The sequence below is a fragment of the Buceros rhinoceros genome, unplaced genomic scaffold (genome assembly GCF_000710305.1).
Source record: "Buceros rhinoceros silvestris isolate BGI_N320 unplaced genomic scaffold, ASM71030v1 scaffold19072, whole genome shotgun sequence".
NCBI classification, from domain to species: Eukaryota; Metazoa; Chordata; class Aves; order Bucerotiformes; family Bucerotidae; genus Buceros; species Buceros rhinoceros.
Window position 1 is genome coordinate 34,417 of NW_010400907.1, and position 11,765 is coordinate 46,181.

The 11,765-nt window shown below is 40.7% G+C and overlaps 1 protein-coding gene across 1 annotated transcript in view; it reads left to right on the plus strand.

The window, feature by feature from the left end:
* Window positions 1-11,533, plus strand: part of FARP2 (FERM, RhoGEF and pleckstrin domain protein 2) — a gene marked incomplete at both ends in the record, with an annotated part of 42,273 nt that extends 30,740 nt beyond the window's left edge. The window contains 7 exons of the mRNA XM_010132092.1: window positions 1,700-1,878; window positions 5,126-5,215; window positions 6,473-6,606; window positions 7,600-7,681; window positions 9,604-9,841; window positions 10,862-11,029; window positions 11,404-11,533. Of these exons, the coding sequence (XP_010130394.1) occupies window positions 1,700-1,878; window positions 5,126-5,215; window positions 6,473-6,606; window positions 7,600-7,681; window positions 9,604-9,841; window positions 10,862-11,029; window positions 11,404-11,533 (1,021 nt within the window). The remainder of the gene's footprint in view (window positions 1-1,699; window positions 1,879-5,125; window positions 5,216-6,472; window positions 6,607-7,599; window positions 7,682-9,603; window positions 9,842-10,861; window positions 11,030-11,403) is intronic.
* Between the last annotated feature and the right edge of the window lie 232 nt (window positions 11,534-11,765).

An 11,765-nucleotide genomic window follows, 5' to 3' on the forward strand; every position in this document is an offset into this window, starting at 1 on the left:
ACATAAAAGCAAGCTCGCCATAAACTTCTGCCCTTGTGTAGGTGAAACAAATGCCAGAAGTTGTTTTCCTGCGCTAATATTAAAAACCAAAGGAGTGAAGACAGTACTCAGGCAAAAAAAAAAAAAAGAAAGATTGCTTGGGAATGACTGTGCTCGACTAGTGTATTAGTAGTTAACTCTGCAGCCTTGATGATCTGAATCTCTTCCAGGTGACCAAGTGCAGCACTGTTCAGCTTCCTGCATTTGTCAATGTGAAAATACACACTTGGGCTCCCTCGCCATTGTCACGGTGCCAGACGCCTTGCGTTGGTTTTGCTTCCTGAGCCAGAGAACAGCAGCCGCTCCTGTCAGTAGTGAATCAATAAGCTCCTAACACCTTCTCCTCCAGCCTGTGTGCCCTGTATATTTGTCTGGAGATAATGGATATCCATGGAGGCTGATTTTTTTTTTAAAAGCCTTTTGGGATGATCTTTAAGTAGTGTAGGAACTGATGACTTGGCATTTTCTTGCTTCACTGTTTATTTTTCAGTTTGTCTTTGGTCAGGTGATTTAGCTCTTGCTCTCTGCTTGTAATGAACAATAAATCATGCTGGGGAGAGTTGCAAGCGTGGCTGAGTGTTTGAGCAGCATGGTGAAAACAGTAGATACTGAAGTGCTTGGTTACCTGTGCAGTTGCCTGATCTGACAAAGCTCATCTCTTTATCATAGGGGAGATCAGAAAAAAAAAAAAAAAGTGTGATTAAGTAGGGGTTTTGTGGGCATAGTGTGAGTAATTGGAGTGTCTGTTTCCTTTTTTTGAAGGAAAAAAAGCAGAGTTTCTCGAATAGTTATTTCCACTGTGAGCACCTGAGGGGCGTGTCTGCGTGCTGTTTCTAAGGAGTCTGCAGAAGAGAGGAGAGCTGCTCCTCTCTTACTTCATAGGCTTAAATTCACTGTAATGGTGCCTTACGTGTCAGAAATCTCTAAAGGGTCCACAAATTAAATAATATTTAAAAAGATTGACAAGTAACAATCTAAAGCATATCAGTTTGTTACTCCTGCTTCAGACAGGTTTTGCTTTGCGAGAGGATTGTGTCCGTCAGTGCTGCAAAATTGTTTTCCTTCGTGATCAGTATTCTAATATACTTTGAAGAGCCAGGAATGGAATCTCTTGCATGCTCCCTTTTTGTATAACGATACATTTTTCTCTCCCACTGGTACAATTGTGGAGATTCTGTGATTTCTGAATGTATTTTTAACTAGGTTTATCTTCTGGAATGGAGAGTAGCGGAATGATTTGTCCTAGCTTTTCCTTGGGGTGAAAAGTAATTCTTATTTTAAAAAGGAAAAACTAGAAGCTGTGTTTTTGTTACAGCAGTATAATTCTGCTGCTACTCAGTAAAATTCAATGAGATTTGACCACTTTTTCCTAGACACCAAACAATTTATACTTTCGCTTAAATGCAGTTATAAAGACGTTTGTTCTTCCCTGCTGCATGTAATAGCTGCATTGCAGGGAACACTCCGTTTGCTTTGAGATGTACGCTTAAGTCTTTGGATGTATGTGCTTTTTTTTTTTTCTTTTTTTCTTTTGTTGTCTTTTGATTAATATGAGATTACAATTATGGTTTACATTTAGAATGGTTATTGTCTTAGATGTGCTATCTTCAAAACCATTCTCTCCTTTTCCACTCCATCTTCTCATTCTCTTCCCACCCAGGCCTCCAAGTGGACCATCCTCAGCTCTCTTCCCTCGTGCTGAAGAGTCCCCCAGGCTTGAATCCAGCGTTTCAAGCGAATTTGAACTCACCTAGCCAGGGTTCGTCTCCTCTTCTGAGTCCTGTCCTTAGTGATGCAGGTGGTGCCAGGATAGAAGAGGAGGATGAAATGAAACGTAAGGTAAGATAGTGACGTGACTGGAAATTCACATCATGAGAAGTGTGAAGGTTTCAGGTAAGGAGCTGTGCTTGCTGGTCACTGAGTATTGATTGCATTATATTTTTGTGGTAGAACGGAAGTGTTTGGTCGTTAGTGTTTAAAAGCTCCAGTGCTGAAGGTCCGTGTATCTTGCTGTTGTGGCAGGAGTCCCTACTGCACCCTTGGCACCGGGGTGTTTTGGCATCTGCTGCTGGGATCACTTCGCACTGTTTTAGCAGGTACAGCTGTGTGGGCCCCAGCGCAGCAGGTAGCTGTGCCTGAAATACACCTTTTATTACCCAGAATGGAAACAAGAGTTAGATTGGACATTAGGAAAAGGCTCTTTGCTCAGAACAGTCAGTTGCTGGAACAGGCTCCCCAGGAAGCAGTCACACCACCAACCCTGTCAGAGTTCAAGAAACATTTGGACAATGCTCTTAAGTCATATGGCTTTAGGTAGTTCTGTGAGAAGCAGGGCGTTGACTCAGTGATCCTTACAGGTTCCTTCCAACTTGAGATATTCTTAAGAGGCATGGCTTCCTGAGATGAGTTGTTTACAGGAAATAGTTTATATGTATTTGATGTAAAACAGTAGCTGTGCGCTTGGGGCCTTTTGGACGGTAACTATTTCATCAGAATGTACAAAAAGTCTTTGTGGTGACACCATTGAAAGGACACTTCAAAGCAAGTAAATTTTTCAAGGTGATTCTTGCCAGGGCAGTACACTGAAAAGCTGATTGGGGATGTGGCTGTTAATTCTGGAAATCAGTTGCCTTTGGTTCATTCAGTAACAAAAAGTTGTGTCACATGGTGACACTGAACCTGGCCTTGTCTTTGAATGCTGTTATGTTTAACCCATGGGCTGTACTGTCTGTACAAAGTGATGTGTTTCATTAATAAAAATGTGTAATAAAATAATTTTATTTACCATTACAGAGAATAGCACAGAGTTAACACTTGCTAAGATAACAATGTATGTTCTTCCTAGGTTGGTTACTTCCAATGCAGTCTCGCATCAGTGTCCTTGGTCCATCTTGCCATATGTTGGTCCTCCAAGCCATTCTTTCTAATCATAACAGGACCTTTAGAGTGATCCTGAGGCATTCCTCTCGGGCCGTAGAAGACCTGAGCTAAGCTTAAACTTGCTCAGCAGCAGACATCATGGTGAATCCTCTTACACCAGTCAGTCATGGGCTTGTCCAGCAGAGCTGGTTATATCATTGATGCTGCCGTCTTCATGGCTGACTCTTCTGCCTGTGAGAGGTGAACTGTATTCTGGCCTTGCAAAAGCTTGAGGCTTGCTTTCTGAAAAGAGGAGCAAAAATGTCTGACTTGCTGTGAGTGCAACTAGTCTCAAAGCAGGAACATCTTTGGGTGTTCAAGACATCTAGATACTCCTCCTTAGACTAGGCTGCTTTCCTTTCTTTCCACCGGTAATCAGTGATTGCTTTAACTGGGAATCCTCAATGTGATGTGGGCTTTTCCTCACCTCCATGTAGAGCTCAGGATTCCCCCTTACTTTCTCAGTAATCCTGATTATAAAATATTCTTGTTCTGGAGGCCACTTCACCTTCCTTCAGTCCTTGAGACATGAGCTTCAGCTCCTCACTGTGCTTCAGCACAAATGAGCAAAGCCTCTCTGCCCCAGTGCATCATCTATATCCATATCCTCCTGCACACTGGAAAACTGCAGAGCCTTTCTGAAAGGTTAAGTGGTGGTAGTCCACAAGCTCTGACCATGGTCTCCCAGGAGCTTCTCCAGAGTCTTATGTACTCTGTGCAGACTCTTTTAATCTGTGTGGCAAAGCTAACGTGTGGCTTCATACTGACCTCTGATCCTGTGCTTTGGTAAGCAGAGGCTTTGTGTGCCTTCAGTTTTTCAAAGTGGTGGAGATTGAGGGATATCAGCGTGTGGTTCAGATTTTCTCTTTTATCCATGCTGCACCATTTTACCAGGCTTTGACAGTAGTTGCTAGCAATAACAAGAATCTGCAACCACAGAAAAATGCTGGAAAGGATATCTTGAAATCTAATCCAACAAACTCCTCTTAAGCAATGACTCAAAGAATTTAGTTGCACTCAGGAGAAGTAAATGTGTGTGTCTATACATATATTGCATATACATACCTATACATGCATGCATTCTCTGACTGCTTTTCAGATGTGGATAACAAATTGCTGGGCTTTGCCTTTGTAGGGACATGATGTATAGTACCTGACAAACTGCAATCCACGGAACATCTCTCTTGGTAAAACAGAGAAGTCCAGCTAACAGCAGACTTCTGTGATCATTTTTCTGCAAGCTGCTGAAGCTTGGTCTTTGAAGAGAAAAGTTAAGCATTTTCGTGTGCATGGAATTATTAATTTTTTGTGTATTTCCAGACTTGATAATTTCATGACATTGTGATCCAGGTACAAGGCAGACAGGAAAGTCTTTATTAGTCTCATAGTCCTCTATTTTTGGCCTTTTTAAGTTCAGAGTAGTGCTCTTCACTCAGTACGAGCACAGTGTGTTTTTGTGCACCTTCATGGTCTGTGAGTTTTCAAGGAAGAAACAATTCAGAAAAGCATTTTTTTAAAGTGGGAGAAAAACACTCGAGTGAGTATCAAAGCCCAAGATTTGAACTGAGGACGGGTAAGGTCCTGTCCAGAATTCTCAAGAATACACTAAATGATACACATCCCTTTAGGGTAACTCTTTAAGCAACTGTTTGAATTTCCATTCCATGTCCATTCTTTCTTCTGTTTTTTTAAAATAGCAGCTCTGGAGCAATCATGCAGCCAACAACTGATGTAGTTTGATTTTTGTGTTTTCTTAACTCATTAACATGATCCTCAAAAGATTTGAGTAAAAACTGTGAATGAAAATAGAATAATTTTGGAAAAGGACTGATGTACTTCATTTTATTAGAGAAGTGTTTAAAACCTAGGAAACCTGGAACAACAGTTTCCATATTTTTGTAAAGTGCTCCCTTGATTTTGAAGTGGAAGTTCATACCACTGACACATAATTGACAATAATTTTTTAAATAATCTTGAAATATAGATAGTATTTTATAGTAAAGTTAGTATTTGAGAATACAGTACTGAATACAGAGATGCCCTGTTAGTAATCAACTGCTCCGTTTGCACACAGCAAGGGGAAATACATGTCAGGTTTGAGCTTGTGCTTAGTAATAAATGGAACATTTATATTAAAATATTTGTCAATTATTGTGTATTCTTTCAGCGCTATCCAACTGACAAGGCATACTTCATAGCGAAAGAGATTCTTGCTACAGAACGGACGTATTTGAAGGACCTGGAAGTTATTACAGTGGTAAGGGTTTTTAACTTACTTAATGCTTTTCCTTTTCTTAACAGATTTGTAATTGTTAATTGGGAAAAACTGGGAATTTCTTCTAGGTAACAGAAGAAGGGGGTCCAATGATAAAGCATAATCCATGAACCATGTAGCTGTTACCTTCCTTGTTACATAGGTCCTCACGTGGGAGAGCAGATACCTTCTCTGGATCTTCTATCATTAGCTCCAACAGCTACATCACGTGTCATTTTGACGTCTTAGGCAAACATTCCCTCTGAAAATTGTGAACAGGGGCAGTTTAAAAATGTTTTGTATTCGGCTTCAACGATAGTCATTGCTGTCAGCTCTGCTTATATTCTAGCCATCATCTCTGCAGTATTCCTTTGGAAGCTGTTATCTTTGTGCCTTCAGATCATGAGAGCAGATGAAAATTGCAGAGGATGTTAGGGATCCATAGGTGTTTGAGGAGTTTTGTCTTTTTTTGTTGCTGCTTTTTCTCTCCCCTCCTTTCACCCAGAGTAGAAAAGTGAGTTCTTGTTTGGAGAAGAGTTTCCAACTTTTTTTCTTTAAGACCTTTTTGTTCATTTACTCTAGGTTTAAAGACTGTGACTGTTGCATTTCTACAAGCTATTGTTTTAATTTCGTCAGAGAGAAGTTTAAATCCCTTAGCACCATGTGTCTTCAGCTGAGGCATTTTCTGCAAGCTCAGAGAAGGCCATCTCCCTCAAATTCCTCTTACAGGTTTCCCAGCAGTTCTCCTAGAAGATGAGGGAATATCTTAGAGGATATTTACCTTAGAGGATTTTTAAAATATTCATGCCAGAAAGTGGGGAACCAAAAGCGCTGAAGAAGTGCAGTACATGACATGAAACAAGATGTCTTCAGCTACTGAATAACTTGCGTGGAGTGCTCCAGTTTTTGGAAAGCAGTTTATCTGCGTTGAAGTGACAGCAGTGGTGTAACATCAGCTGTGGCAGCCGCTTGGCAATTGACTGTAATTTAGAGCTGTTACCAACCATCTCATCATTGCGTTAAGAAACATGCTTGTGCTCAGAACCAAAAATAAGCCTCATATTTGTAACGTTTGGCAAGAGAAAAAATTACATCTTTTAATCTTTTTCAGATTATGTCTTCCTAAATATTTCTCCTTCCTTCCTGCTGTTTCCCTGTGTACACACTTTCCCCTTCCCCTTCACTGCAGGGGCAGACATTTTTGTGTTAGTGGTTAATTTCTTAGAGAAATTTAGCACAGTTCATGATTTTTTTTGGCAGTGGTTTCGCAGCGCAGTCATCAAGGAGAATGCTATGCCAGAGGGCCTGATGACATTACTCTTCTCTAACATAGACCCAATTTATGAGTTTCATCGAGGCTTTCTGAAGGAGATCGAACAAAGGTTAACGCTCTGGTAAGTGGTAATAGTGCAGCGCATGGGCAGCAAACAGGGGGACCTTTTCCAAAGTCCTTGCTTCAAAACCGTACTTAATCTGTATTTGAATTGGTATTTCTGCATAAATAGAATCAAGGGAAAAAATTTAATAAATTACAGGTTTTTTAAAAAAAAGTACTAAATACGTTTTGCAAAGCCGATTTTTCAAGCACTGCCTTGTACATTATAGCCTTGGCCTGTACACCAGGCCAAAGTTTTTGTAATGACAGAATCATTTAGGTGGGAAAAGACTCTTAGGATCATCAAGTGCAACCATTAATATAAACTGGTGTTGTCTCTCTAGCCTTAGAAAAGAGAAGGAACACAAGAATTGTCAAGAAGATAATGTGTGTGTTTTTCAACACCTTCAGTTAATGAATCTCCAGATGAAAATCTAAGAAACAGGTTTTTGTAGCTAGGATTAGAGTTCAGTTGGTGCAGCACAGTTTATTTCAAAGCGCATGTTTTTAATCTTTTAATCTTTGTATTACTTTTTCTTGACATGAGATGTAATATATTAGAATATAATTACCAATTAAAAGGAGGTGGTTAACATAAACAAAGTACAAACAAAAATAAATTAATAAATTCAGATGGGATCATGTCATGACATTTATTTAGAAGTCTGAGACACTAAAGTTCCAAATAGATTTTCACACAAATTCATTTCTGTTCCTTTCTCAGTTTTCTAAGCATGGCTATGTATTTGTCATTTTATGCAGCTTCCACATTTACTGTAGCAAGTTTTCAACCTGAATAGTGAAATGGGAATGTCAAGTGACTAAAAATTAATAGCGGAGGCATTAATGTTAGTACTCTTTGCCTTAATTTTACTAAAATACACAGATATCTAGGACGTGTTTCCTAGAGATTATGTCTTGAAGTACAGGGGAAGGTGAAGAGAGGAAATTGAAATTTCTAGGTCTCCCGTGTACTGCATCTTCTTATTTTATCTCCTGATGTGTGTTTCAGGGAAGGAAAAACCAATGTTCACGTGAAAGGAGATTATCAACGCATTGGAGATGTCATGCTCAGGAATATGCATACTCTAAAGGTAGATAAAGGATTAAAATAATGGAGTGTCAGGATTGTTGAGTCATTTTTTCCTTTTGTCAAGGATGAGAGTTCAAGGTTTAGTATTTCCACTAAAGTTGAAGTGTCTTGTGAACAATTATTGTTGATAAACAAATTAAAAAGTATACATAATAAAATATTTACAGCAAGGCTTTATACCACTGTTGCTTATTTAACCACCTACATTTACTTTGATAAAAAGTTGTTTGTTTATTGGTTATTCAGCAGAAAACAAATAAAAATTATTTAATTAGCTTCACTATCTCTCCTGTATTTACACAACTCAAACTCTCCCCTATGGAGACACTATTTGGTAGGGGATTAAGTGCATCCTCAGCAAGTTTGTTGATGACACCAAACTGCATGGTGTAGTCCACACACTGAAGGGAAGGGATGCCATCCAGAGGGACCTTGACAGGCTTGAGAGGGAGGTGGGTCCATGCAAAGCTGAAGTTCAACAGGGCCAACTGCAAGGTCCTGCATCTGGGTTGAGGCAATCCCAACCACAAATAGAGGCTTGGCAACGAGTGGATTGAGAACACCCTGTGGAGATGGACTTGGGGGTGTTGGTGGATGAAAACTGAGTATGAGCCAGCAATGTGCACTCCCAGCCCAGAGAGCCGATCATACCCTGGGCTACATGAAAAGCAGTGTGGCCAGCGGATCAAGGAAGGTGATTCTCCCCCTCTACTCTGCTCTGGTGAGACCCCACCTGGAGCACTGTGTTCAGCTCTGGGGCCCCCAGCATAAGAAAGACATGGACCTGTGGGAGCAGGTCCAGAGGAAGACCACGCAGAAGATGATCAAGGGGCCGGAGCACCTCCACTATGGGGACAGGCTGAGAAGTGAAGGCTCTGGGGAGACCTTATAGTGCCTTACCTGAAGGGAGCCTACAGGAAGGGTGGGGAAGGACTCTTTATCAGGGAGTGTAGTGATAGGATGTAGAGTAATGGTTTTAAACTGAGAGAGGGTAGACTTACATTAGGTATAAGGAAGAAATTCTTTACAGCGAGGGTGGTGAGGCGCTGGAATAGGTGGGCTAGGGAAGCTGTGGGTGCCCCCTCCCTGGAGGTGTTCAAGGCCAGGTTGGATGGGCTCTGAGCAACTTGGTCTAGTGGAAAGTGTTCCTGCCCTTGACAGGCAAGTTTGGAACTAGATGATCTTGAAGATCCCTTCCAACCGAAACTTGAATAGGTATGATTCCATGCTAAGGTGGTTCAATTCCAAGATACAAGTATTTTATAACTGCAGAGTAGTTTCCTCTGAAATTAAGTCACCTTTTCTTGGAGTAGAGTGCCTTCATGGGGCTGTTACACTTGTGCTGTTGTAATGGAGTAATTATTCCATTAAAGCCAATGGCTTGAATGAGAGTGTGGAGAAGGGTGTGACCGCTAATCCGACTATCGGGGCTCTCTGCATTTGATATTCCCAGTAGACATAGGCATAGTGCTGTACAGACCCCTATTTTGACCCCAACTGGGAGCTGTCTGCCAGTTTCTTTAATAGATAAACCTATATGAGACAGCCTTTCGGCTCACTTCTTGCCAGTCCTGAAAAAAGTCAGTAATCAACAAGAATTGTCCTAGAATGGCAAAGTGCTAATAGGTGGTGGTCATCAGAGGCACACAGAGACACAGCTGCAGTAAATAGTGAACAGAGGAGAACCAAACAAATATTTTTATTTTTAATCCTGGATTTTTTTTTTTTTAAATGGAGCTGCTGAAACATACGATATTGTTAATGCTATCTTTGTCAATATTTTTGACAATATATGCAGTCTTGGCTTACACAGTCATGGTCAAAGACAAAAGCAGAGTGTGTAGTGGATTTTTTTCTTATTCACTGTGCAGTCTATTAGGCTGTTTTCTGTTGATTCAAGTAATTTTTTGTGTGATTCAATAGGAGTTTACCAGTTACTTGCAGAAGCATGATGAGGTCCTGACAGAACTGGAGAAAGCAACTAAACGCCTAAAGAAGCTGGAAATGGTTTATAAGGAGTTTGAGCTGCAGAAGGTTTGCTACCTGCCCCTCAACACGTTTTTGCTCAAACCGATACAGAGACTGATGCACTACAAGTTGATACTGGCAAGACTTTGCAAGCACTACACGGCAGAGCACCGGGACTTTGCAGATTGCCGGAGTGAGTGAACACTCAGCTGTATACGTGCAAGACATGAACCCATTCCCATGTACATAAAAAATTTTGCCCATACGCTGTGGGAGACAACAAATATTACATCTATAAGTTCATTGAAAAAGCTTTTTCTCCATTCAGGACCTCTCTGACTCTTGCATGCAGCTCTATGAAATACACAGGAGCTTTGGTTTAGATTGCTGGAAATACAACTGCTTAGTGAATACTGTAATTTAAATAGCCTGGAAAAAAACAAGAATATCCCAAGCAGAAGAGCAGAAAACTGGCAGGAGGCAGCTTAATTAAAAAGAAATAAATGTCTAGCTTGCATTTTAGAATGAACTTTTCTTTAAGATTTTCGGTATTCCTGCATTTCTGCTGTGCTCTGGTGCAGGGCTCCAAAACCTTTGCTTTAACTGCTAGTTTGGAAAATGCAAAAGATAAATTAGATGTAGACTGTTACCTTTGTGTAGAGTGAATGCTTTTTTTGGCATTCCAGAAAGTGCTTTTTTTCGTGATGTAATTGTAATGGATCTTAGTGTTTCAACCAGAAATGGAAAATTAATCCTTTTCTTGTCCAGTGTTTTAGCAGGGGAAAATAGTAGGTTTTTTTAGGAACTCTTTGTCATTTGTAAGTTAAAAGCTGACAAAAATAAATTGCTTTGTAGTGTCAAAAGTTTATGTAGTAAATTCCTTTGATTTCTAAAGTAATCTTTGGCAGAATAGTTGGATTTAATTTTTTAATTCACTTTTGGATACATGATAAATCCGAGATACACAGTAATCTCCAGAAGCATAGGAAGCACTATGAAGTTACTTGTTAGTCTCCATTTTACACCTAGTAGCTATAAAATATGCTTTAAGGCATAGTTGGACTAGATGATCATTGTAGGACCCTTCCAGCTGAACTGTCCTATTCTAAATGTGGCTGTAAATTTCAGGTTCAATTTTCCGTGGATGAAATTGGTGGCCTGGGTTTGTCTGTTCTGTTCTGTTCTGATCCCCTTGGTGTCATTCTCCTTACAGATGCACTGAAGGAAGTCACAGAAATGACATCTCAGCTGCAGCACAGTCTCATCCGCCTGGAGAATTTCCAAAAGCTGACAGAGTTGCAGCATGACTTGATTGGTGTAGATAATCTCATGGCACCTGGTCGGGTACGTACTTTTGCTTTAGTTTTTAGAGCATCTATTGGTTATGTTGCCAAGGAAGTGCCTTTCAAACATGTATTTGCCATCACCGCTACTCTGTTTTGTGGAATGTGACTGTAAAGGCTGTGAATAATTGTCTCCATAGTAGGTCTGATGGAGGTTCTGGTGATGTCCTAGGGATAGATCAGCTCCTGCTTCAACTGTGGCTATGGTTTCATGCTTCCAGTACAGCAGATACTGGGTACACTGGGACACAGTGCTCTGTGTTCGAGTGGGAAGGTAGACACTGTTGTGGGTGTATATGGTTTTTCCTTTCCCTCCAAAAAGAGAAAAGAGAGTGAAATATACCTATCTAAAGCTAGACTGGAATATTAATTACTTTAATGAGTTGTGGGTTGTTTTTTTCCCTTTTTCCAGCCAGCTTATTTAGTCAGTTCAAATCTGGTGGGACATTCTTTGATGGCTATAATCTGTTAGTGAAAGATGGAATACACCTGTCTGAAAAAGGCAAGGGAATCTTTGGCAGCAGGCTGGCCGACTTGGTGAGGTGGGTTTTAACCTGAAGGATTTGGGGGCTGGAGTCCAAGATGGCGATGCTCATGGCATGCCTTCCAAGTGGGGAATAAGCCAGGCCAACCCGAGCTGTGACAGCTGTTCCTTAGCTGCCTTCCAAGATGATAGCCAGAAGGCCAGCCACTTCAAGGGTGTGTATGACTATGGTGGGTCCTCTTGCAGCCCTCCAGGGACAGAGCACGCTTGATTGTCTCTGAAATGCCTTT